The 24212-nt window shown below is 66.2% G+C and overlaps 9 protein-coding genes across 9 annotated transcripts; 5 read left to right on the forward strand and 4 right to left on the reverse strand.

Annotated features, from left to right (window-relative positions):
* Window positions 1–1249: 1249 nt before the first annotated feature.
* On the forward strand, window positions 1250–4441 carry PFL1_03525 (uncharacterized protein; the record flags this gene model as incomplete). Its single annotated transcript, XM_007881045.1, has 1 exon — window positions 1250–4441. The coding sequence occupies one exon, from the start codon at window positions 1250–1252 to the stop codon at window positions 4439–4441; it is 3192 nt and encodes a 1063-aa protein (XP_007879236.1).
* A 1214-nt stretch (window positions 4442–5655) lies between these two features.
* On the forward strand, window positions 5656–6760 carry PFL1_03526 (uncharacterized protein; the record flags this gene model as incomplete). Its single annotated transcript, XM_007881046.1, has 4 exons — window positions 5656–5660; window positions 5781–5799; window positions 5942–6017; window positions 6153–6760. The coding sequence occupies 4 exons, from the start codon at window positions 5656–5658 to the stop codon at window positions 6758–6760; spliced, it is 708 nt and encodes a 235-aa protein (XP_007879237.1).
* A 511-nt stretch (window positions 6761–7271) lies between these two features.
* Window positions 7272–9349, reverse strand: PFL1_03527 (uncharacterized protein; the record flags this gene model as incomplete). The annotated part of the gene is made up of 3 exons (XM_007881047.1): window positions 7272–7405; window positions 7540–7656; window positions 7726–9349. The coding sequence occupies 3 exons, from the start codon at window positions 9347–9349 to the stop codon at window positions 7272–7274; spliced, it is 1875 nt and encodes a 624-aa protein (XP_007879238.1).
* Window positions 9350–9779: 430 nt separating this feature from the next.
* On the reverse strand, window positions 9780–10771 carry PFL1_03528 (uncharacterized protein; the record flags this gene model as incomplete). Its single annotated transcript, XM_007881048.1, has 3 exons — window positions 9780–10116; window positions 10225–10403; window positions 10508–10771. The coding sequence occupies 3 exons, from the start codon at window positions 10769–10771 to the stop codon at window positions 9780–9782; spliced, it is 780 nt and encodes a 259-aa protein (XP_007879239.1).
* Window positions 10772–11209: 438 nt separating this feature from the next.
* PFL1_03529 (uncharacterized protein) lies at window positions 11210–12711 on the forward strand (the record flags this gene model as incomplete). Its single annotated transcript, XM_007881049.1, has 6 exons — window positions 11210–11381; window positions 11482–11586; window positions 11723–12011; window positions 12127–12206; window positions 12322–12454; window positions 12612–12711. 6 exons carry the CDS (start codon window positions 11210–11212, stop codon window positions 12709–12711), a joined length of 879 nt encoding a protein of 292 aa, XP_007879240.1.
* A 461-nt stretch (window positions 12712–13172) lies between these two features.
* On the reverse strand, window positions 13173–14951 carry PFL1_03530 (uncharacterized protein; the record flags this gene model as incomplete). The annotated part of the gene is made up of 2 exons (XM_007881050.1): window positions 13173–14127; window positions 14251–14951. The coding sequence occupies 2 exons, from the start codon at window positions 14949–14951 to the stop codon at window positions 13173–13175; spliced, it is 1656 nt and encodes a 551-aa protein (XP_007879241.1).
* A 924-nt stretch (window positions 14952–15875) lies between these two features.
* Window positions 15876–17840, reverse strand: PFL1_03531 (uncharacterized protein; the record flags this gene model as incomplete). Its single annotated transcript, XM_007881051.1, has 2 exons — window positions 15876–17008; window positions 17123–17840. 2 exons carry the CDS (start codon window positions 17838–17840, stop codon window positions 15876–15878), a joined length of 1851 nt encoding a protein of 616 aa, XP_007879242.1.
* A 957-nt stretch (window positions 17841–18797) lies between these two features.
* On the forward strand, window positions 18798–20151 carry PFL1_03532 (uncharacterized protein; the record flags this gene model as incomplete). Its single annotated transcript, XM_007881052.1, has 3 exons — window positions 18798–18870; window positions 18980–19635; window positions 19786–20151. The coding sequence occupies 3 exons, from the start codon at window positions 18798–18800 to the stop codon at window positions 20149–20151; spliced, it is 1095 nt and encodes a 364-aa protein (XP_007879243.1).
* Window positions 20152–21013: 862 nt separating this feature from the next.
* PFL1_03533 (uncharacterized protein) lies at window positions 21014–23954 on the forward strand (the record flags this gene model as incomplete). Its single annotated transcript, XM_007881053.1, has 2 exons — window positions 21014–21443; window positions 21583–23954. The coding sequence occupies 2 exons, from the start codon at window positions 21014–21016 to the stop codon at window positions 23952–23954; spliced, it is 2802 nt and encodes a 933-aa protein (XP_007879244.1).
* Between the last annotated feature and the right edge of the window lie 258 nt (window positions 23955–24212).

Genomic DNA, 24212 nt, shown 5'->3' on the forward strand with positions numbered 1-24212 from the left:
GGCAGAAGGAGACAGACACCAGCTTGCTCCCGTACCGCCACGCCAGGCCGCGCAACAATCGACCTGGGATATCGTGTCCAGCTGAGTTACAACCCCAGCCATCCCCGCCCTCCGTTCGAGCAAACATCCACTCGCCGAGCACTGACCGTCAGGATGACGATTGAGGGACAGGCAAGCCGAAGCAGCGAGGGCACTCCTAAGTGTCGATCGACGAGCGGCCTAGGCTGGGGCGGCGCTCTTGCAAACAAACACAAGAGTCGCACTCGTGGCCATCTACCAAGCTCCGCGGCGAGGCGGCAGTCGCCATCGAGTGCTGCTATCGAGTGGCGCCGACAGAAGTCGACACTGGTCACCGCCTAGCTCCTGCACGAGGAGCAGCGTCTCTCGGTCAGCAGGAATGCGAGCGAGCTTCCTGGACCGCCCGCCCCGCTCAGACGGGAAAAAAAAACTCGAGCGATAAATCAGACAAAATTCACGGCCCCTCTCCTACAAAACAAAAATGATCTCTCCCAGGCTCGAACTGAGGACCTCCTCCGATTAACCAGTAGCGTAGGCAGAGCCGACACGGCTTGTTAAGGAGACGCGCTGACCAACTGCGCCAAGAAACCCGATGATGTCGAGCGGACAAATGTTGTATATATATTTACCAAAACTGTTTTATAGAAGTCGACGGCCGGCCTGAAAAGTCCAAATTTCGGGCCAGGCAGGGCCTGCGGCTGGCCGACGGCGGCGTGGGCCGGGAAGCGGGAGCGGGAGCCGAGGTGCGTCCTGACAGCCCCCGCCAGCCAGGCAGGTGGCCGGGGCTGGACCCGCTTTGCACCTGCTTCGCTCGGCTCTCGCCTGTCTGCCTACCTGTCCACCTGCTTTGGCACCCGAGCCGACGTCCGCCCTGATCGCGGCCACCTGACTGACTTGAACCTGTCGCTCCGCCAGCCTCCGTCGCCGCCATTGCCAGCACCAGCACCAGCACCCGCACCATCATCTCGCGCCACCGCGACTACTCTGCCGCTCACCGCAGACGACGAACTCTCGACGATCACAGCAACGCGCGTACGGGCGGTGACTACTCTGGGCCTCGACCCCCGACCATGGCCGACGACTGAGCCTCTCGACGGGGGCCCGCCCATCCTCACCTCACTTCACCCTGGCTTCAGCTGCACTCGCTTGCTCACCTCCCTCAAGCGACGGCCACGACGAAGGCGAAGGCTAGAGCTGCCCCGCCCGCCTGCCTGCCTGCCAGACCAGCACCATGCCGGAGAATCACCACCATGCCAGCGCAGTTCAGCGCGCTGCCGAAGGCGGCTACTACGCCGACCGCGACGACGACGGCGACAACTGCGACGGCCGCTTCGCACGCTCCTCGGCATCCGTCGATCGAGCGTCCCTGAGCCACAGCGCACCCGCACACGCACCACCTCCGCGCTCGCGGTCCCCAGACCAGCTCGCCAGCCCCAGAGAACACGACGCTCCACCAGGCATCGCCGACCTCGACCCGGAGCAGCAGCAGCAAATTACCAATGCCAAAAAGTACACTCCATCGTGCGCGCGCTGCAGGCAAAAGAAGCTGCGGTGCGACACCAAGCTGCCGTGCAACCAGTGCACCGCAAAGGGCCTGCAGAACGAGTGCAGAAAGGACCAGCGCATACCGAGGGGCAGGAAGCGGCCTAGGACCGAGGCTTCGTCGACGACGACGCAGCAGCAGCAGCTCCACGACCACCACTCTCGCGACCAACAGCAGAGCGACGAGGTGTCGGCTCTCAAACGACGGATTCAGGAGCTCGAGAAGCTCGTCGGCAGCCAGGGCTCGCCAAGTACGTCGCGCAGCGACCAGAGCGCCCAGCCGTCGCAGCCGCGCAACCCGCAGCCGCCTTCACCCTCGACGTCGCAGCACAACACCACGTCCGGCGCCAGCTCCATCTGGCCCTCAGGCAACAGCCGATCCGGCCACCACCCGTCCCGGCCGACGTCGCCCTTCACCGACATCGAGGACCCGCCCGGCGAGGCCGAGTCGGCCGTCTCGATCCTCGAAAAGCTGGCGGCCTCGGACCCGCGCATTGGCGAGCCCGGGCACGGCGCGGCGTCGGCCAAGAAGATCAACGATCCGCGCACCACCCAGATCAGCCAGGACGAGGCCAACCCGTACTATGGCCGGTCGGTCGCCGTGGCGGAGCGCATCGAGATCCTCGAGCAGGCCAAGCAGATCCTCCCGGAGCCCATCGTCATCGACGAGCTGATCTACGCCTTCAACCTTCGCTGCCACCACCTCGTCGGCCACGTCATCTTCATGCCCGCCTTCCGGCGCGACGTGGACGCGTTCAACTCGATGACGGTCGCCGAGATCCTCATGTCGACCCTCGACATGTTTGACCTGGCGCGGTACCTCATGGTGCTGCGGCTCGGCATGCGCTTCTACCCGTGGCGTGGCGGCCTCTTCGTCGACGCCCAGCGCCCCGAGTTTATCGCGACCGACGCGCTCAAGAACCGCGGCGACGACATCTCGCTCAAGTGGTACCAGCTGGCCAAGCGGGCGCTGGCGGCCGACCGCTCGTTTTCGCTCGGCTCGCTCAAGGCGGTGCAAGCGGCGCTGCTGATGATCCTCGATGGCCGCGACGCGCCGTCGTACCTGCGGATGCTGCTGCGCATCTCGATCCAGACGGCGCTCGACATGGGCCTCCACCGCCTGGGCGACGCGATGCCCAAGCCCAACGACGTGGGCGAGGACCTGGTGCGGATCGAGACGGGCGTGCGCATCTGGTGGTACCTCGTCGTCAAGGACTGGTGCTCTGCGCAGCGCGAGGGCGCCTACACGGTGCACCCGGCGCAGATGACGACGCGGCGGCCGCTCCACACCAACGACGACCGGCTGGCCGAGAACCTGGCCGACGAGCTGCCGCTCGAAGAGTTTAGCGAGATGAGCTACGTCCTCGGCCAGATTTCGCTGGCCCACCTGATCCGCGAGAGCATCGACCTGCGCAACGAGCAGCCTCCCGGATCGTACGCCGTCATGTCGCCCACCAACCGCAAGCGGATGCAGGCCAAGGTCGAGGCGTTTCTCGGCGAGGAGCTGCCGTCGTTCTACCGGCTGGACAGCACGCGGATGAAGCCGGGCGTGCTGGCGGTCCAGCGTTGCCTGCTGCACCAGCAGTCGTTTGACTTCCTGCTCAAGCTCAACCGCAAGGATCTCGCCTCGCCCGACGGCCGCGCCGCGCTCACGATGCTGGCCGAGCAGATTGTCTCGACGCAGAAGCTGCTGCGCAGCGTGTGCCCCGTCATCGACGCGTTCTGGATCAACTTCTACCACCTCTTTGGTGCCACGCTGACGCTGTCGATCTCGCTGCTGCTCGACGAGCACCTCGACGAGGGCGCCCGCAAGGCGCGCAGGGACAAGGTGGACGCGGCGCTGGCGTCGATGCGCGAGACGCCCGGGTCCGACCGCGGCAGCCGGATCATTGAGACGCTGCTCGAGGAGGAGGAGCGGTCGTGGCGGCGTCGTCGTCGACGCGGCGCGGGTGGCGGCGTGCGCTGGCAGGGCAACGAGGAGCACCTTGCCGCGCTGACGAGGCGGCTGCTTTCGAGGACGGCCGAGCTAGGGCCTTCGACGGCTGCTGATGCTGCTGGTGCTGCTGGCGCTGCTGCTACTGGCGGCCCGTCGTTGGAGGCCGGCCTGCCGGACGAGTCGATCATCCCGGCGTTCTGCTCATCGTGGAACGACCCGTCGAGCGACCCGCTATCCTCGCTACAGCAGGCCATGACGGCCGTCGAGAGGCAGCCGGTGGCGGCCGTGGTGCGGCCCTACAAGCACTCGCTGCATCCGTGGGACGAGCCTCCGCTCCCGCCCCCGCCCCCGCCCCCGCCCTTGTCTGGCCCGACCTCCTCGACAGGGCGGTACGAGCATCGTGGCTACCGGGACGAACCGCACCGACGCACTGCACCATCCGGGCCCGGTCGGCCGCTGCCGTTCCACCTGATCGAGGATCCTCACCGGTCCGCTCCTCTGGCCCGCGGCCTGGACGCGCGTGGGGGCGACGACGGCGACGATGCCCACTATGCGCCGCTGCACCTACACCTGCCCCCAGACCAGCACGGACCGTCGTATCATCCCTACCCGGCCATGCACCCGCCCCCTCACACACACCCGCACTCGCACCCACACTCACATCCACCGCCGCACACGCACGCCGCGTATCCGCCATATCCGTCTGAGCCGGCCTACGATCCGGACGGGTACCCGCGCGGCGGCGGCGGCGGCGTCGGATCGAGCTCGAGCTCGAGCGCCCACGGCTACGGCGCGATTGAGCCTGTGGCGGCGACGGGTGAGGGTGCACTGGGCTACGGCGAAGCGACGCCACCGGATGCGCACCTGACGGAGGGACTGCTGCTCGACTGGGCGCTGCACCAGGGTAGCCTCAACCTCGCTCCGCAGCAACTCTTCCCTTCTTGAGCCCCGCCCGACGCCGCCGCCGCCGCCGCCTCGCCATCTATGAGGTTTCGCTGCGATCTCGACCGATGGATCCTCTTTGCCGCCCTGCTTGTGGTCCGAGTGTAGTCACCATGCTTGCTTTCTCCTTTGATACCCCGCTGCGACCGGGCTGCCGGAACCAGCCCGCCAGCCAGCCGGAACCAGCCCGCCAGCCAGGCGATTCGTCCCCCATGGCGCGCTCATCGAGCCAGCCCAGCCCGCACCTGATTCTATAATTCCGGCCGCTTGGCACCCTTGTCTGTCGTCGTGTCTGTTAGCCCGCCTGTAAGCTTGGCTGCTCCTGCGGATAGCGCCCAGCCGTAACTCTGAGGCTGTGCCTCTGTGGGCCCACTAGATCTGCCGTCATCGCCGCTGCATGATCCGGGACGCCTGGCGTGAAAGAGGAGCTAGTGCTGGTAGGCCAGGCCAGGTCAGGCCAGAGCAGGTCAGGCGACCCTCTCTGTCAGAGGAGAGGCGGGCTGGCTGGATGGCAAGCTTGCTCTGCCCTTGGCCTTGTCTCGCTCCTGGTTTCGGGGCGGTGGTCGGTCGATGTCGGGAGCTCGCCGGGCGGGCCAGGCTGCGGGGCGCGAGGCACGGCATGCTCAGCTCAGACTCAAATGGCGGTCGAGCCCCAGGCTTGATCTTGGGCTGAGGCTTGCTCGTCGGTCGAACCCCCGGTCTCGGAGGCCGGCCGAGGAGCGAGCGACCAGCAAGCAAGCAAGCAAGCAAGCTCGCAGGCCGGCTGGGTCGGGTGTTGGGCCGAGGCCGCCTGTGCGCGAGCGAGCGAGGGGGCGAGGGGGAGGTTGCGACCTGCTGCTGCGCGTTGGCTTGGCCTGCCATGCATGCATGCATGTACCTCTGGAAGCTGGACCCTGAGCTGCCTCATGTCGGTCCGCCGCACGCCCGGCTTCATGGGCCGCTGTCCGCGCCTGGCCTGGTCGAGCTACAAGACAAGGCTAGGTTACGTTGGAGGCGGTGCAGCAGCGATGATTCACCTCTGACCCGGATGGCACCGGCCCCTCCGTCCAGACCGTGACGCGGGCTCGAGCTGGCCAACGACGGCGACGGGGGCGACGGGGATATAAGCACGGCGGCGAGGGTGGGCCCATCTCTCTCCCCTCATCGCATCGCCCCCATCCCTCCAGCTCGACCGACTTACCCATCGCTACCGCACCCATCGACATCGCAGCATCATCATGAGGTGGGTCGGGCCGCGTCGACGTCGAGTGCCTCGTACGCTCAGAGATGCCGCAGCAGCTAACACCCGACACGCCCCATCGCCTCTTGCCGTGCGTTCTCCTCTTGTGCCGCTGCCGTACAGCTTCGCACCCATCGACAAGGTGAGCCGGGCAGCGCAGCACCTTACCTTGCCGGCAGTGCAGCAGGCCACACCCGAGGCAGCGCTCTGAACTCCACACTCTTGGCCACAATGGGCATGCGGCTTCCTCGTCGACCTCGACGCGCTGTTCCCCTCGCCCGCAGATCCACCAGGCGCTCCACGCCTTCCACATCCCCTCCACCGACCGCACCAGGAGCGTCCCCTCGGTCCACTACTGCAGTGAGTCCTCGACCCGGCACAGTCAAGATCGTTGGAGGATCGCGTCGCCATCGGTGCCGGACCCTCTCGTCGTCTGGTCCCGGCTGTGTGACCTTACCTGACCTCGCCCTGGCCCTACGCCACCGCCCCTCTCAGGCTGCTCTGCGGACGGCAACATGTTTCAGTGCCTCGTCTACAACTCGGACGCGGCCGACGCCAAGCTGATCGGCATCGAGTACATGGTCGACGAGTCGATCTTTGTCACGCTGCCCGAAGACGAGAAAAAGTACTGGCACTCGCACAAGCACGAGGTGTCGACGGGCACGCTCGTCTGCATCGGCCTCAAGGGCGCCGCCGGCACCGTGGCCGCAGGCATCAAGGCGGCGGGCGAGGCAACGGGCCTGTCGCGCACCACGGGCGGCGGCGTGCCCGACGCGGCCGAGCAGAAGGTCATGGAGCGCATCTACCGGCTCTACGGCAAGATTGTCCACACCTGGCCCGACCCGGACGCGCCGCTGCCCCTCGGCCCGCCCCTGCTCATGATGTCGACCACCGACACCTACCCGGGCCCCAGCTGCCAGAGGGAGATGCTCAGGAAGCGCGACGAGCACTACGGCATCGACACCGAGTCCAAGAGGAAGCACAGGCACACGTTCCTCGACCTCGACTACAGCATCGCCCAGGGCGCAGACCAGTACGACGCCACCGGAGAGGCGCCCGAGTTTGTCACGAGGGTCGAGAGGATGAAGACTGAGTCAAAGTGAAGAGAGGGGCAGCGCCAACCAGCGACGGCCGGGAGCAAAGTCGACGTCGTCACAACCACCAGCAGCAGCATCGTGACCAGCAGCAGGGAGGGTCCCGCGCCAACGCATCGCGCAAGCAGCCCGCTCGCACCCATCCAAGCACTCGCACACGCACACGCACACGCACACGCACACGCACACTCACACGCACACGCACACGCACACGCGCACGCACTCGCACTCGCACTCGCACACGCACTCGCACTCGCACACACACAAGGCCGGGAACAGGCCAGGCCCTGAGTCTGAGTCTGAGCCCGAGCCGGCATCCCCAGCCCGACTCTTTGTGATCGCTTCCCCGTCTCACAGTCTCTCGAGCGTGTCGGCGCTGCTGCATCGAGCCTGAAATGTCGAGTCGATTCCGACACTCTGTACCTCTGTGCCTTCGGGTGGACGATGCCGATGGCGCCCTGCACGCCTCGTCCTGGCGTGTGCACGTCTACGTGGGACGAGACACGCGCAAACTACATAGCTAGGTATGGCTGGCGACGCCGCCAATCTCGCGGTGGACGAGGCGTTCCTGGGCATCGCGCAAGGCGCCCGTCAGACCGCCGGCCAGAACGCCGAGCTGGAGCACTCGGATGGCGGGCGTCTTTGTCAGTTGATCTGGCGTCGTCGATGCGGCCGGAATGAGGGGAGAGGGGGAAAAGGTGAAAGGTGAAAGAAAGGAGGCGAGGGATGGGGTCAGAGATGCGCGACCACGAGTAAGAAGAAAATGGCGGGTGGCGGTGCCGACTTACAGAGGGAAACGGCCGCGGTGGCCGTGACGAGGCCGGCGACGGAGCCGTCGGTCCAGTGGCCGAGGAACTTGGACGCCGAATGGGCCGCATCGACGGCGACGACGACGGCGTTGTCGTCTCCGTTGTCGTCCTCTTGTTGGTGCTGTCTCTCTCTCTCCCTGCTCGTCGCACCCCTCCTATACCTACTACCGCCACCGCCTCCTGCGACGCCGACGTGGGGATCCCTCCTGAGTCTATCGAGGAACTCGCCGAGCGCGCCGCGTCCCAGCTCGCTGAGTCGTTCGGCGATGCAGAAGCCCGTCGTCCACACGCTCAGCCTGGCGCCCTGCCTGATCCCGCCCTGGATGCCGCGGAGGAGGATGCGGTAGTTTTTCGTCTTGGAGTAGAAGTACCACCCCTGCACCGTATCCGGCAGGCGGTGCGCGTTCTCGGCCATAAAGACGAGCGAGGCCCGTTTCCCGGCCGACGTGAGGCCCGATACGAAGCCGAAGCCGAAGGCCGAGAGCGGGAGGAGCGGAGAGATGGACAGTGTGTACCTCGAACTCGACAGCTTGTTCGGCGTCTGGTCTTGCCCCATCATCGTCAGAGAAGGGGGCGACGACGACGACGACGCGACGTCTTCGAGGGGAGAGTGAATGTCGTACGACCTCGAGATGGAATCGTTGACGTGTCGACCGTCGTTTGCCTCGGAGCGCGCGCGGACGTGGTCCTGGTACGCGGCGAGGTTGGCAAAGCGCCGTGCCACCTCGTCGTCGCGCTCGGCGTCGAGCTGCGTCTTGAGCGTCGTCAACCACGCCTCGAGGCTCGTCGCGGCACCCAGAGCGTCCATCGTCTCCTGCACCGACATCGGCTTCGGAGCCGCCCTCTCCCCTTCCCCGCCCGCTACCGGTGTCGCCGTCGTCGAGGGAGAGGAGGACGAGGAGGAGGAGGTGGTGGTGGTGCGGAGCGACGGGGAGATGCCGCTCAGCGCCTCTGCGCCGCTGGAGCGAGAGGGGACAATGGTGCTCATCCGCAGCACAACCTCGTCCAGGCTGTGCACGTCCATCACCCTCCGCGTCGTCTCGACGACGACGGCGGCCGAACCGAGCACGATGGCCGTGGCCGTGGCAAAGGCCTTGAGCGAGAGTCCGACGGGCGTCTCGCCGAAACTCATCGGTCGATACCGCTCCTCGGCCCCGTCGCCCTCGCCCTCGCCGGCGCCCTGCGCCTTCTCGCTGGCAGTCTGCGGGGTGGAGAGCCCGAAAAAGTCGAGCGTCGAGTCCATCTCGCTGTAGTCGATCTTGGAGTCGGGCGATGGCGAGGTGGATCCACTGATGGCTGTCGAGCTGCTGCTGCTGGGGTTGGCTGCCGACGAGCTGACTGTAGCGGAGACGAGATGAGGATGCGCAGAGACTGGTGTTGGTTTCTGAGTCGTCGCCGTCCTGCGTCTCAAAACGCCGGGAAGGGTCGAGTTGGACGCATCGTCAAACACTGAAGTGGGGGCAGCCGCCGCCGCCGTCGTCGTGGGAGCTTTGCGGAGCACCGAGATTGTTGAGGATGTCGCTGCCGCCGACGATGACGATGACGAGGGCACGCTGGCGATGGCGGGCGACTGTGCGGCCGAAGCCGAGAGGGCGGCCTCCTGAGCCTCTTTGAGCGCCTGTGCGCGTGCCTTTCGCAGGCCGTAGATGGTGGCGCCCGTCAGGCCGAGGAAAAAGGCGCCGCCGCCCAGAGTGGCGATGAAGCGCTTACGGTCCGGCAGTGATGTGCCCGCCGACGGCGCTGCGACGGCTGCGGACGAGGATGAGGAAGAAGAGGCGGCGGCGTCCATGACTGCAGCCGTGCAAGGCAGGGTCGGGTCGGTGGGTGGTGGGAGATGGCAAGGGGACGAGGAGCCAAGGTGGTTGCTTGGTTGGTTGCCCAGGAGCAGGCGTCGGTTGGCCAGGAGCAGGGTGAGAAGAAAGGGTGTTGGGCCGCCGGGCCCTCTGCTCACCTCACCCTCACCGCGCTCGCACCCTCACCCATCCAAAACCAGGCCAGGCGGGGCCATTCCCGACTCCCGCGACCGTCACCCAAAATCCACCACCCTGGCGCCAGACTTGACGGCCTGCCTGGCCTACCACCCGCACGCACAGCAGGTAGTTCGCGCCGGGATGGCCTCGCCGACGACGACGGAGGTCCACAACACGGTCCATGTAAAAGTACATTCGATTCAGCAGAGAGGGCGCGGTCGGTCGCAGCCAAAGGGCAGCGCAAGAGCGCTACGCCGCCTGTGCCTCGGCGCGGTCCATGTCGTCAATCTGGCGCTGCAGCGCCTCTTTTTGCAGCTGGAGTGCCTCGACCTCGTGCTCGGCCGTGAGGTTGGCCACCTCGAGCTGCAGCCCGCTCGAGATGAGCTCCGTCCACCGCCGCTCGAGCGACGTCAGCTTGCGTCCCGCGTCCGTCTGCTCCGACTGCCGCGTCCGGTTGATTTCGTTGGTCAGGCCCCGCATCGCCTCGACGGCGTCGGCGTACTGCTGCGCCATCGACTCCTGCTGGAAGTTGTGCAGCCGCCACAGGTTGGACCCGTACTTACGCAGCAGCTCGACGTTCTTCAAGCTGTGGATCAAGGAAGCGGGGGACAGGGGAAGGAACGTGGTGGCGGTGAGCGAGCGAGCGGTCGCCAAGGCTCCGGCCTGTCGGAAGAGAATGTGTGCTGGCACTAACCGGATCTGCATGTGCCCGAGCTGGGATGCGGCGTTGTCGAGCGCCTGGTTCCACTCGTCCTCTGATGCCTCGAGGCCCGCGGCGGGTGGTGGCAGGGTATATCTGGTGGTGTCGAGCCGTTGCGATGCGGCCTGTCCGCCGGCGATGCGGTCAAACTCTGCCTTGAGGTGGGGGTTCGACTGAGAGGGAGGCGCGAAGCAGATGTTGAAAAAAAGGCGGCAGGCTGTCAGATGCCGTGAAGGGGACCATAGAGGCTGCGTCGAGACTGGCAAGGGCGACTCACCTGAAAGGGCTCGTAAGGGGGAGGCAGGCGGTCTTGACCTAGGGCCTGCATGGACTTCTGCTCCTGAGCGATCTCGTTGTCTACACGCGCTCTCAAACCCTGCTGGGTCTCGAGCTCGCGGTCATAGTACGGGAGGGCATCGATGGGGTTGAGGGCGGCCGAGTAGCTCGGGTGCGACGACGAGGATGGTGGGTGTCCGTTGGCATGCGTGAGGGCGAGGGCCGACGACGTGGATGAGGATGCCGTTGCTTCTGCGGATGCCATTGTGGCGCTAGGGGGGGTTAAGGGACAGGGATGGCGACAGCGGTTGATACAGACTGTGTGAGAGAGAGAGAGATGGGGAGAGGAAGAACGAGTGGGGACCCTCGACGCGGTGCCGGTGGTTGGGCTGGTGGAGGCAGCGCAGGCCTGGCGAGGCGAGGCCTGGCGAGGCAAGGCAGCCTCAGCCGTGCGAGAAACGAGACGGCCCCATGTTTCGGCACCGAGCTAGATGACCAATCTCGAGGCCGGAGCGAAGATGGCCAGGCCAGGCCAGGCCCAAGACAGCGACCGCTGCTGCACGCCATCCCCGGGAGCTGCTGGGCAGATGCTAGCCGCTCACCGCTCACCGCTCGCCGCTCGCCCTCCGCTCCACCACCCCGGCCTCGTCGACCTTTGCCAACACCGCCCAACCAGCTTCGCCGACGCACACCCACAACCAACATGGCAGCCGCTAGATCATCCCTGAGCGCACTCTCGCTCGCCTCGCGCGCCGCCCTCCGCCCCGCATCGGCCTCAACCGCCACCCGCTCCGCCACCATCGCCGCTTCCAGGTCCTTTACCGCTTCCGCCACCTCCCGCGTCGCTCTTCAGGGCGACGGAAAGGGCGACAGGGGTGCGTCGCCTCGCCATGCTCTACTGCTCTCATCACCATCGCCACCGTCGTGCTGACTGCTTAATCTGACTCCCCCCTTTGCCGCCCGCCCTAACCACAGTCGTCGGTGCTTCGCCCTTTACCGAGCCCGCCGGCTTCAACGAGGCCGAAAAGTACCGCCAGATCCAGGGTCCCCTCCACGACTTTGGCAGCTACATCACTTCTTGTTCGTACCCGTCCAGCTCTGCCCCTCTCCTTGCCGCGTCGTCCTCCTTTATCCCTGCTCCGCCTCGACGCCAGTGCCCGGTCCTGACGTCTTGCCCTGTCCTTGCCTTTCCCCCTCTCCAACCCCCCACCCGCAGGCCTTCCCAAGTTCATCCAGCAGTTCTCAGTCGTCAAGGACGAGCTCACCCTCTATGTGGCCCCCTCGAGCATCCTGCCCACCCTCACCTTTCTGCGCGACCACACCCAGACCCAGTTCCGCCAGTGCATCGACATCTCGGGCGCAGACTACCCCACCCGCTCCCAGCGCTTTGAGATCGTCTACCACCTCACCTCGCTCCAGTGGAACGCTCGCATTCGCGTAAAGACCTACGCCGACGAGGTCCACCCCGTCCCCAGCGCCACTGGCCTCTTCCGCAGCGCAGACTGGTGAGCCGCGTCCCTCCTCCGATGCCGACATAGGCTCTGCTCTTGCGCGGCTACACCCCCTTGGGCCGTACGCTGACATCTGGTTCTCTTTCCTGCCAAATGCGACGGTCGTCAGGTACGAGCGAGAGATTTGGGACATGTTTGGCGTCTTCTTTGTCGGCCACCCAGACCTGCGACGCATCCTCACCGACTACGGTACGTGCCGCCGGCGCTGGCCGACCACTGGCCGCCAGACGGAACTGGCGTGCTCACCATGTCGTTCCTCGCTCACCTTTCTACCTCCCTACCCTCCCCCTCCTCCCTCTGCCAGGCTTCGAGGGCCACCCTCTGCGCAAGGACTTCCCGCTGACGGGCTACACGGAAGTGCGCTACGACGAGGAAAAGAAGCGCGTCGTCTCGGAACCGCTGCAGCTCACCCAGGCCTTCCGCAACTTTGAGGCAAAGTGAGTCGTCGTCGTCGCCGGTGTCACCGCTGCTGCTGCTGCGTGGTGCTTCCGTTTTAGATCGGCGCCCGCCCCTGATCTCCACCTGATGCTGATCGCACAAAACACCCCTTTTCTGACCCGACCCCCCGACGCCCCGATCCCTCACCCACTGCAGCTCGCCATGGGAGCAGGTGGGCGAGGGCCAGTCGTACAGGCCCAACGAGTTTAAGCTCACACCCCCTCAGCCCAAGGAGGAGGGCGACAAGAAGAAGTAGGCCGGCGTCGTTTGTCGTCGTTGGTCCCCTGTGCCCTCGGTCCGTGCCCTCTTCGAGGAGATCTTGGGAGAGGCATGGACGGGCGTACTCGCCGGATCCCGTCCCACCGAGTTGCCAGCTGCTAGATGCGAAGCGATGCGATGCAAGCAAGCAAATCGAATGCCAGCATCGAATCGAGAGCGAGGGCCAGAGCGAAAAATCGGAGCCAAACCGACTCGATGCGGTGCTGTGGCCGACTCAGTGTCCAAGGTGCGATCGCTGATCGATCTGCGATCCGTGCGCTTCCGCGCCGTTTGAAGCGTGTCGAAGGCGGTGCGATACGGTGCGAAGGGAAGATGTCGAGCTCGGGGGACGGGAATCGCAGATGGTAAGTGGGGTATATGAATTCCATCTAGCCCAGCAACGGGAGCGAACGAGTGGAGGTAGGAGCAGGACCGAAGAGGGCAGGGAGGGAGGGGCGTTCAGAGGGTCACGCCGATACACCTCCCATCTAGACCGACCGACCACCAGGGTGCACCGACGACGAGGATGGTGGAAACGAGTCCGACGGCCCAGCTGATGAAGAGGTAGCGTATTGCTTTCCACATCCCTCTTCCCCTCCCTCCTCCCCCCGATGAGGAAGGGGAGGAAGAGGAGATGGAGTCGAGTTCGACGACCAAAGTCGATACCGTGCTCAGACACCCGCAGAAACCGTGTTCGAGTCCGTATAGTGCCCAACACGCCTCCCTCCCCCACCCTCCCCCTCCCGCGGCGGCGGCGGCGGCGGCGGCGGCGCGACCGAAACGTTGAGAGGTAAACGACGACGAGATGACGAGCGTCGCGAGGATGTTGGCGCCAAACGTGCCGAGCGGGAACGAGCGCCGCGTCGAGATCGAGGCGAGGTTGAGACGCGAGAGGTACCAACGTAGAAAGGTGCCCGGTGGCGCTAGGACCAGGGAGAAGGTCACGCTGCCAAACGATGCCTTGAGCGCGCACAGGAGCGCTGCGCCGATCCAGAATGCCAGTCCGAAGACGATGAAGAAGAGGTTGAGACGCAGCTCCCGATTCGCCTCCTCGCCCTTGGCGTCCAGGTGGTGGTCCTCGTCGTCGGTGACGTGGGCCTTGATCCCGCTGCTACTGCTGCGGCCGCCCGTATCGCCACTGAGCGCCGCGCTGCGACCCCGGCGGGCGGCGTGCCACCTCGCCAGGAGCGACACGTCGAGCAGGTTGGCCAGGCGCTTGCCCGCGTAGAGCGAGATGAGCGACATGCCGAGGGTGGCGCCCGTCTGGGTGAGGGCGTCCATGACGTTGTGCAGCCCTCCCCGTGCAAAGTGGCGCTGGTCGCCAAACGCGCGGAACACCTCGAGGATCCACGAGGAAAACGTCGTCACGCTGCCGCAGAAGCCCGTGGTGACCATGAGGTAGATCGAGGGCGACCTGGTGAGGTGCGGACCAAGGGGGCGGGAGGGGAAGGACAGCAGTCGGCCAGTCACGGTCAGTTGATAGCCGGATACCGGAGCGTGCAGACGAGCGGAACGAAGGGATGGCGGGCCGACTCACCATGCTTCAAGCGCCTTGCGGTTGCCGATGGACCAGCCCATGACCAGACAACCGACCGACTGGGCCCAGATGAGGGGTGCGATGCTCTGGCCGTCGTAGGTGTTGAGCGCCACGAGGCCCTCGCGCGCCAGCGTGCCCCAGATGGACGCAAACGCGAGCAGCGAGAGGATGCCGGCGTGCCGCGCGATGCGGAAGCGCAGCGGCTCCCGTTGCGGCGGTGGCGGTGCTGGAGCAGGTACCAGCTCCTCTTGGAGCGGGGGCGGGGTGCGGGAGAGGTCGGGATCGGCCGAGGCGCTCGAGGCCGGAGGATGGTGTTCGTCTCCGTGTTCCTTGGACGAGGGAGAGGGAGAAGGATCTTTCGCATCCCGTTCGCTCATGACGGGTGAAGCGCCGAGAGTGGTGTCGCCGCCGAGGTGCGACATTTCGACGTCCTGAGTGCGGTTGGGTGGACGTGGAGCGCCATCCCGGCGCCGAGAGGCAGACGAGACCTCGTCTTCCTGGCCGTGACCGAGCGGGGGCGCGGGGCGTGGCGTGGGAACGGTGGCGTCTGATATCGCGCTCGTCGCGTCATCGTCGGTCCAGGAGCGGGCATCGATGGATTGACGTGCAGACCGGAACGTGTCCGTGTGGCTGTACCCGCTCATCGATGTCGAGGGACGAAGCGAGGGGGGCGCTGCTGCCGAGGGCGAGATGGTGGTCATCGTGATGTCGCAGCGAGGATCATGGTCCGTGACGAATCGAGAGCCGGTGTCTAGATGAAGTTGGGTCGCGGTGGTGGTGGTGGATCGAGAAGAGCCAGCCAGCCGATCGAAGTCGAAGTCGAAGTCGAGTCGAGTCGAGTCAGGATGGGGTGCGGGCAGCCTCGCCTCACCCCCAAAAGTGGGGGGATCAGCCTGCCGACTGCAGCCGGCGGTTGGCCATCCGAAAAAATGCCCCGCACAGCCGCGTGGCTTGCAGAGGCCGGCCTGACCTGACCTGACCTGGCAGGCATCGCAGACGCCACGTCGCCACCACGCTTCGTGGCGGGTGAGCGTCCTTTCCATCATCTATTGACTATGGAGCGAAACCACCGTCCCACCGCCCCACACTTCCACTGGCCCATTCTTCCACGCACGCCGTCAAGTGCAAGGTCGAGGCCGCGAGGCGCCATTCATGTTCAATCGACAGCAAGAAGATGCCGAGACAGGGGCGCCGTCCATGCAGACCAAAGTAGACGTTGCAAGAGACGCGGCCACCGTCTGTCCTCGGTGGGAAGGGAGAACTGCCTACCAACGCGGCCAAATACTACTGGCTATCGACTGGTGATTGCTGCTACCTACTGCTGAGGGATGGGATGGCGTGGTATATGTACGCGGAGCGTGCGCATGCTGCCGTTGCGGCTGCGGCTCAGGGTGGCGTGCGTGCTATGGGCTTGGGGCTTGGATGCAATCGAGGCCGGACATGGGACAAAATGGGGGGGAACGACAAGGACAAAACGATGACCGACAATGCAGAGGGATCTGTGGTGGTGTTGAGGTTGCCAGGGGGAATGACGGGAAAAGGTCGAGATGCAGCACGAGGCCATGTCCGAAACGCGGCCCAAAGGCGGCGCCACGCCGTCGAGCGCCGCATGCGTGCGTCTTCGTCTAGAGCTCCTCTTCGTCGTCGTCCATCGAAGATCCACGGCTGCGCTTCGGAATGTGCCCGGACAACGTCGCCGCCGGTGCCGATCGGACGAGATGCTGACGCTGCTGCTGCTGGGAGCCATCGCCATGGGTAGAGTTGACGGCCCTCGTCGATCCTGCCGAGGCGACCGGCCGGGCGACAGGGGTGGCGGAACGCAGAGTCGCAGGTCCAGGCCCTCCACCGACGAGCCAGCCCAGGTCCCGCTCCAGCCGGTTGCGCACCTCGTCCATCGCCTTGCGGATGATGGCATCCTCGGGCTTGGCGCCTGCCTCGCCCGACGACGCCTGCGTGTTGACCGTGTCCAGTGCGCGCGCCCAGCCCAGCACCACCTCCTGGCCAAACATACGGCCCTCGACATTGACCGCCCGGTCCAGCCGCTCCACCAGGATGGTCCACTGCTTGAGCAGCGCCGGCATCAGCGTCGACAGCAGCGCATCGGGCGAGACGAGCGACGTGTACGCCTCCGGGATGCGCTCCGCCAGGTTCGAGTGCTTGCTCTCACCGCCCCGCGAACTGCCGGCGACGGTCGAGTGAGAGCCGCCGCCACCACCGCCCATCGAGCCAGATGCAGCAGCCGAGCCAAAACCGAAGCCGAACGACGTCGAGGGCGCCCGGTCGAGTCGCAGTGCGCTGAATGCCAGGCTGCTCTTGGGCACGGGCGGCAGCAGAGCGTGTAGCCTCAGCACGCGCAGCGTCAGCGCGTGCAGGAAGGTAAACGTGGTCGCAGGGTGGACCTCCTCGCGCTTGGCGACGGCCTCGTCCGCGCCCGAGCCGGAGCCGCCGGCGCCGCCGCGCTTGGCGTCCAGCTCGCTGACAAAGAAGGGCAGGTAGCTGAGCGCAGCGTCCGAAAAGGCGGCCAGCGGGCCTCGGACCCGGCTCCAGGTGTACTCGTCGCGCACTCCGGCGGCGTCCCCGCCCTGGGTATAGGGGATGGCGGCGCGTACGTTCTTTTCGGCCTCGTCCAGTGCGGCCTCGACGGTCTCGAGGGAGGGTGTTGGGAGGAGCGAGAGGATCTGGGCGCCGAGGTTGGGATCCTTGCTCTGCGCCAGGAGGTTCATGAGCATCGACAGCAGCGACGCCTTGTCGACCGAGGCTGTGGACGGCGAGGGATGAGAAGAGGAGAAGAGCAGTGGCAGGCGTGGTTAGCGTCAAACTCGAACGGGCCGGAAGATTGGAGCGGTGAGGTCGAGGGTCATGCGACACTTACCCAGCATCTTGCCGAGATCGACATCGAGGCCGGACATGCGGCCCTTGCCGGGGCTCGACGAGGAGCGATGGGAAGAGGACGATTCCGCAGGGTGACCCCAGATCGATCGGTTGAGGCCGCTCGATGCGGCGCCCAGGTGGGTAGACGAGGGGCTGCCCTGGGATATGCCGGCACGGAGGCGTTTTGGCGCTAGCATCGACCGGGGTGCTGCAGCGAAGGTAGAATCGCCAATGCCGGGTGCGGGCCGCATGCGGGGCGATGAAGAGTGCTGGTCCATGTCCTCGTCGGCCTCGTCGGCGTCGTCGTGGTCCGAGTCGCGCCTGCGCTTGGTATCGGCCCTGCGTGGCGAGTAGGCCGGGGAGGCGGATGGCGAGGCGAATGAATGGGCCAGAGCCGAGGTGGCGGCAAAGGAGGAGTGAGAGGGGGTTGCGAGAGGTGCCTGGTTGTTGTTGCCGCCGAAGGAGGAACCGAAGCCGAAGCCGAAGCCGAGAGGGCTGGGGGCATGGTGGACCGGGGTGGCGTTGAAAGGGATCTGGTGCGCAGGGCCGGGCGAAGCTGATGCGGCGGCGGCGGCAGCGCCCGCAGACGCATACGCCGGCGAGGCGGATCTGGAAGGGGTCGAAGGCATCTGGAATGCGGTATGGCCGTTTGCGTTGTTTGCCAGCGCCGGAGGGTGGTGCAGCAAGAGGGGGGAGGATTGGTAGCTGGGGTAGGGCATGGTTCCAGATGTCGCGTGGCAAGGTGGAAGGTGAAAGATGGGCCCCAAGAGAGGGGCAGAGGCAGAGGGCAGGAAAGAGCCCGTTGCGCGCAGTGGCGGATGGCCAGCTGGCTGAACGTGGATAAGCGAGGCGGGGGCTGTCTTTTCGCTTTCGATGGACGCCACCCGGACGGGGAGACAAGGGGGCCTGAGGTGGACGGGCTGGCTCTGGGAGTGGAGTGGAGTGAGCGCCAGGGTCGGAGGAGCGTGCCGCGAGGAGCGGGCGAGGATGCGGGGGGGATGAAAAAGGGCGCCGAGAGTCGAGGATGGCGGTGATGGCGGTGAGGGTGGTGATGATGGTAGTGATGGGTGGGTGGGTGGCCTGGCCAGGCAGGGAAAGGGCTTGCGTGTTGGCCGGCTGGCTGGCGCAGCAGCAGCCAAGCCAAGCCTGCTTGCGTCCGTCTGTGTGGGTGTGGCTGGGCCTGCCTGGTTGCCGGGCTGGCCTGTGAGCTGCGCCCAAGCCCAAAATTTTTGGCGCGGAGGTGGGGGGGGCCAAAGGGGGGCCTGCCCGCCCGCCTGTGTTGGTCCAAGGATCCACGCCGGCGTAGGCCCCGGGCGGGGCGGCGTGGCGTGGCGTGCCCGCTCGCCTGCCTGCGATCACAGGCCAAATCCAAAAATCAAAATCCAGGGCGGCCGGGCCAAGGCAAGGGTCGGTCCCCAACCTCCACAACCAACCTCGAGCCAGCCCGCCAGCCCGCCCGCCAGCCCGTCAGCCGGCCAAGGGGAAAAGAGAAGACCCGACAGTGAGCCAGGGCCACGGCCTCGGAGGGTGTGTAATCCAGGCCGGCCTTGCCTCACGCACCCACCCACCGGCCATTCGGCTCTCGCTCTGCTCTCGGCCACCATCTCTCCTCGCTCGACTGCCCTTCCCCTCTTGGACCTCCAGCAAGCAAGCAAGCAAGCGCCAACTGCCCCACCATGTCGTTCGCAAAGGCCTTTGGTCAGGCCATCCAGCGCTCCATCGAGATGGCCAGAGACGAGACTGCAAAGAGTGCATAGCCTTTCGCCCGGATTGCCGCAGACCAAGCCTAGCTCTGACCTGGCTGCTCTCTGTCGCTCCCCTCCCGCCCCCCCCCCCCCCCTTCCCCAATCTACTCCAGTCATGAGGATGGAAATCTCGCCCAACTCGGCCAACCAGGGGGCCCTCCTCATCTACGCCCTCACCTCGCCCCAGCACCTCGCCAACTTTGCCACGGGCGCGGATTCGGACATCGGCGGCCTCTCCCAGTGCCGCCTCGCCCTCGACGACGCATCAAAGGGTCGCTTCTACGGCACCCTCAGCTCACAGGTGCCCAGGGGCGCTAAAATCGAGCGCAGCGGTTATGCCGGCTTCCGCAACCGCAACCGCCCCACCCTCTTCGGCAACCAGTGCTGGGATACGACCGTCCACCCTTACCTCGCCCTCCGCGTCCGCAATCGGCTCGCCAAGCGGCCCATTGTGCCCGGTAGCGCCTCTGCGGCCGCCGAGGCACCATCCGCCTCGACGCCCGCCTCGTCCTCTGCCTCGGCTCGCGACGACACCGGCGCACCGTCCACCGCGGCCGGCGGTCACTCGCTGCGCGCCGCCATCCACGCAAACGATCCCTCGGGTCCCGCCGCATCTCGCGCCATCCATGCCCTCGGCCTCGGCAGAAAGGAGCCGCCGGGACCCAAGTTTTTCGTCAATATCCAGACTGACGGTCCCGTCACCAGCGACCTCTTCCAGCACCGCCTCTACCTCGACGAGACAAAGGGTGCCGACTGGCAGACGGTGATCGTGAGTAGCGCAGCGCATCGCAGCCCAGCAAGCCTCTGTCACTCCTCGGACCTTGCTCGCTTGCTGACTCAACCTCTTGCATCTTGACGGCTGCCCACCGATGGTCCTGCCTCGCCTCCATGCTCACTTCTGTCCTCCTGATCCACACAGATCCCGCTCGACGACTTTGTACTGACCAACACGGGCCAGGTGTCCAACTCGCAGCTGTCGATGATGCGCGAAAAGATCCGGACAGTGGGCATCTCGGCGGTGCTCGATGTCCCCACGCCGCCCTCGGCCAACCCGGCGCCCAGGAAGGACTCGCCCCCGTCGGCCCTCTCGCGCGATGTCAGCCGCCGCTCGGACGATGCCGAGGATGACTGGGCCGTCGACGGTGGCCTGCGCAGCGACGGCGGCGTCGACGAGGCGCAGCGTGGCAGCAAGCGCGGGACGACGTTCAACTTTGACCTCGGCATCGAGTCGGTGCACGCCATTGGCGAGATCCACGAGGCAGAGGCGCTCGCCAGCGCCAGCTAAAGGTCCCGGGCATCGCCATCGCCCTTTGTAATTTGTACCGTCGTTGGAGCCGTTGCGAGATCCATTGTGTTGCACTCCGTCGCGCTGCCTGTCGTCGTCGAAGCTGCGGATGGCAGCAAGAGCGGCGTGCGTGCATGCCAGCAGCCAGGTGGAGAGAGCAGGGGTTCAGCCAGCAATTGGGAGGTGCTGGTCCAGGCGAGCGGCTTTTTCGGCTCCGTGCCAGGCGGGGGTCGCAGCGGAAAATCGAGACGGGAAGCGCGAGGTCGCGGTTGAGCCAGGCGGGTCTGTCGCGTTAAGTGGTCGGCGGACGCGGCGAGCGCGTAAATTGCAGGCGAAGGTGCCTTGCCTGGCAGGCCAGGGCTTGAGGGACCGCGTGCGGAAAGCGAGAGAGCGATGGCGGCAGAGGGGAGGCCAGGCAGCAGGGCCTGCGCCGTCCGTCTGGGAAACGACCAACCGACCAACACACAAGCAGCAAGCGGCTGCTGCCAGGTCCCGCCGCAACGAGGGCCGCAACGAGCGAGGGCCCACCACGGCCTCCTTCCCCTCTCTTCCCCTCCCCCCCTCTCTGCCATCACACCCGCATCGCCCTCCTCTCTCTCCTCCTTCTTTCCCTCCCTCTCCGCTTCTCATCCCGTCACTCTGTCTGCCTTTCTCCAACGCCTTGCTCGACCACTCGCTCCCGCTCCGTTCCTTTGCCCTGCCGGGCGTTGCTCTCCTCGCTCTCAACGCACGGCTTCCACCCCACTTCTACCACTGAATCGCATCTCGGACTGCCACACAAGGACAAGACGCCCCAGTTGAGGCAGCCAAGTCAAGGTCCCATCACCCCGTCGCCGCTGCTGCCACCGCCGCCGCCATCGAGATGACGCAACCGGCGAGCGAGATCAACTTCGAGGTGCCCGTCCTCCAGGACGACCTGCTGCGCGACCGTGCCCGCGTCTTTGCCGAGTTTCTCGACGATGAGACGTCCATGACCAACTACCGCGACGCCGTGCGGAGGATGCTGCGCGTCGACGCCCGCCGCCTCATTGTCAACCTCGACGACGTCCGCTCCTACAACCGCGAGTTTGCAACGGGCCTCCTCAACGAGCCCAACGAATACCTGCCGGCGTTTGACGCCGCCCTCTATTCGCTCGTCGAGACGCTCGCCGTGTCGATGAAGGCCGACGTCGTCGGCAAGCAGTACTACATCGGTCTGCGCGGCAGCTTCGGCGACCACCACGTCAACCCGCGCACCCTCCGCTCCATCCACATTGGCAAGATGATGAGCCTCGAGGGCATCGTGACGAGGTGTGAGTAAGCGCAAGCGCGCTGACCGCCGTCGAGCTCCGGTCGACTCCCTTGCTGACCCCCTGCCTGTCGCCTTCGCCTTGTACTGCCCCGCCCTGTCGTGCTGCTGCTACTGCCGCCGTCGCCGCCGCCGCCGCCCAGGCTCGCTCGTGCGCCCCAAGATCCTCAAGTCGGTCCACTACTGCGAGGCGACGACCAACTTCCACCAGCGCGAGTACCGCGACGCCACCATGTACGGCACGCTGCCGCCCTCGTCGACCGTGTACCCGACCGAGGACGAGGAGGGCAACCGCCTCACGACCGAGTACGGCCACAGTGTCTTCCGCGACCACCAGATGATCTCGATCCAGGAGATGCCCGAGCGGGCGCCGCCGGGCCAGCTGCCGCGCAGCATCGAGGTCGTCATGGACGACGACATGGTCGACCGCTGCAAGCCGGGCGACCGCATCCAGCTCGTCGGCATGTACCGCAGCCTCGGCAACCGCGTCGGACAGAGCTCCTCGTCCACCTTCCGCACCCTCATGGTCGGCAACAACCTCAACCTGCTTTCGTCCAAGGCCGGCGGCGGCATCGCCCAGGCGCACATCACCGACACCGACATCCGCAACATCAACAAGATCGCCAAGCGCAAGAACGTCTTCCACCTGCTGTCGCAGTCGCTGGCGCCGTCCATCTACGGCCACGACTACATCAAAAAGGCGGTGCTGCTGCTGCTGCTCGGCGGCGCGGAAAAGAACCTGCCCAACGGCACCCACATCCGCGGCGACATCAACATCCTGATGGTGGGCGACCCCTCGACGGCCAAGTCGCAGATGCTGCGCTTCGTGCTCAACACGGCGCCGCTGGCCATTGCCACGACGGGCCGAGGCTCGAGCGGCGTCGGTCTGACGGCCGCCGTCACGACGGACAAGGAGACGGGCGAGCGCCGGCTCGAGGCGGGCGCCATGGTGCTGGCCGACCGGGGCGTGATTTGCATCGACGAGTTTGACAAGATGAGCGACATTGACCGGGTGGCCATCCACGAGGTCATGGAGCAGCAGACGGTGACTATTGCCAAGGCGGGCATCCACACCAGCCTCAACGCGCGCTGCTCGGTGGTGGCGGCGGCCAACCCGATCTACGGCCAGTACGACGTGCACAAGGACCCGCACAAGAACATTGCGCTGCCCGACTCGCTGCTGTCGCGCTTCGACCTGCTGTTTGTCGTGACCGACGACGTCGACGAGCAGCGCGACCGGATGATTTCCGAGCACGTGCTGCGCATGCACCGCTACCTGCAGCCAGGGCTCGAGGAGGGCACGCCGGCCATTGACAATCTCGACCAGGCGCTCGACGTGGGCGCGCCCGAGGGCACCGACGCCGACGGCGCCGCCATGCTGGGCGACACGTCGCCGTTTGAAAAGTACAACCCACTCCTTCACTCGGGCGTGACGGCCTCGGGCGGACGCGGGACCAGCGGCAAGAAGGAGGTGCTGTCGATCGCGTTTGTCAAGAAGTACATCCAGTTTGCCAAGTCGCGGGTGATGCCGGTGCTGACCAAGGGAGCGGCCGAGTGGATCGTCAACGTCTACTCGAACCTGCGCAACGACGAGCTGTCGGGCAACCAGAAGCGGACGTCTCCGCTGACGGCGAGGACGCTCGAGACGCTGATCCGGCTTGCGACGGCGCACGCCAAGAGCCGGCTGAGCAGCAAGGTCGAGGAGCGCGACGCCGAGGCGGCCGAGGAGATTCTGCGGTTCGCGCTGTTCAAGGAGGTGGTGGGCAGCTCGAAGCGGGGCGCCCACAAGCGGCGGCGCACCGACCGCGGCTCGCGCAGCCCCATCAGCGATGACGAAGACGACTCGGACAACGACTCGGACGGCGGCGCGGCAGGCGCGACGGATCACGGCTTCCGAGGTTTGCAGACCAACGGACGGGCGACGAGGAGCGGCGGACGCAACGGCGACGCCAATGGCAACGGCAACGGCAACGGCGGGCGCGGCGGCGACGCTGACGATGACGACGACGACGACGACGAGGACGAGGACGCGAGCGGTGCCTACGTCGACGGAAGCCAGCCGCGGTCGCGTCCGGGGCGCAGCTACGGGACGAGAGGAGCCACGTCGTCGCAGCGGCCCAAGCCCGGGCTGGTGGGACCAGGCGGCATGGACGACGATCAGGACGCGGCGATGGACGATGCCGACGAGATCGAGGCGATGCGCGAGGCCGAAGCGGCGGCGGCGGCGGCCGCATCGTCTGGTTCTGCGGGTCATTCACAGCAGCAGCAGGCGGCGTCGCGCGCGCTGTCCGAGGAGCGGCTGGGCGAGTTCAAGGGCCTGCTGGCGGACCTGCTGGCGTCCGGGGGCCGTCTGGCCGAGGAGGATATGGTTTCGCTCGAGGATCTGCTGCCGATGATCAACGCGGGGATGCGGACCGAGGCGCTGTTTGACTCGCGCGAGGCGAGGCAGGCGCTCGAGGCCATGAACGACGTCAACGAGGTGATGTTCAGCGACGGCGTCGTCTACCGGATCTGACGGAGGGCCGCCCGCGCGCCCGCTCGCCCGACCCGCTGCTTGCTGTACTTTATCTCGATTGATGAGGGTTTGTTTTTTCTTTGCTGGGATCTTCCCATGGTAATGGCTAGCTCGTTGTACGATTATGGCGTGGTGGGTTGCGTGGGTGATGGTAAGCGGCGGGTCGAGAAGGAGCGCGGAGCGGACCGGGGGGCCAGGCCCAGCCAAGCCCAGCTGAGCCCGGCTGGACGATGCGGGGACGCGGGGGCCAGCGGCGTT

The sequence above is a fragment of the Pseudozyma flocculosa genome, assembly GCF_000417875.1.
Source record: "Pseudozyma flocculosa PF-1 unplaced genomic scaffold scaffold00011, whole genome shotgun sequence".
Classification (NCBI taxonomy): Eukaryota; Fungi; Basidiomycota; class Ustilaginomycetes; order Ustilaginales; family Ustilaginaceae; genus Pseudozyma; species Pseudozyma flocculosa.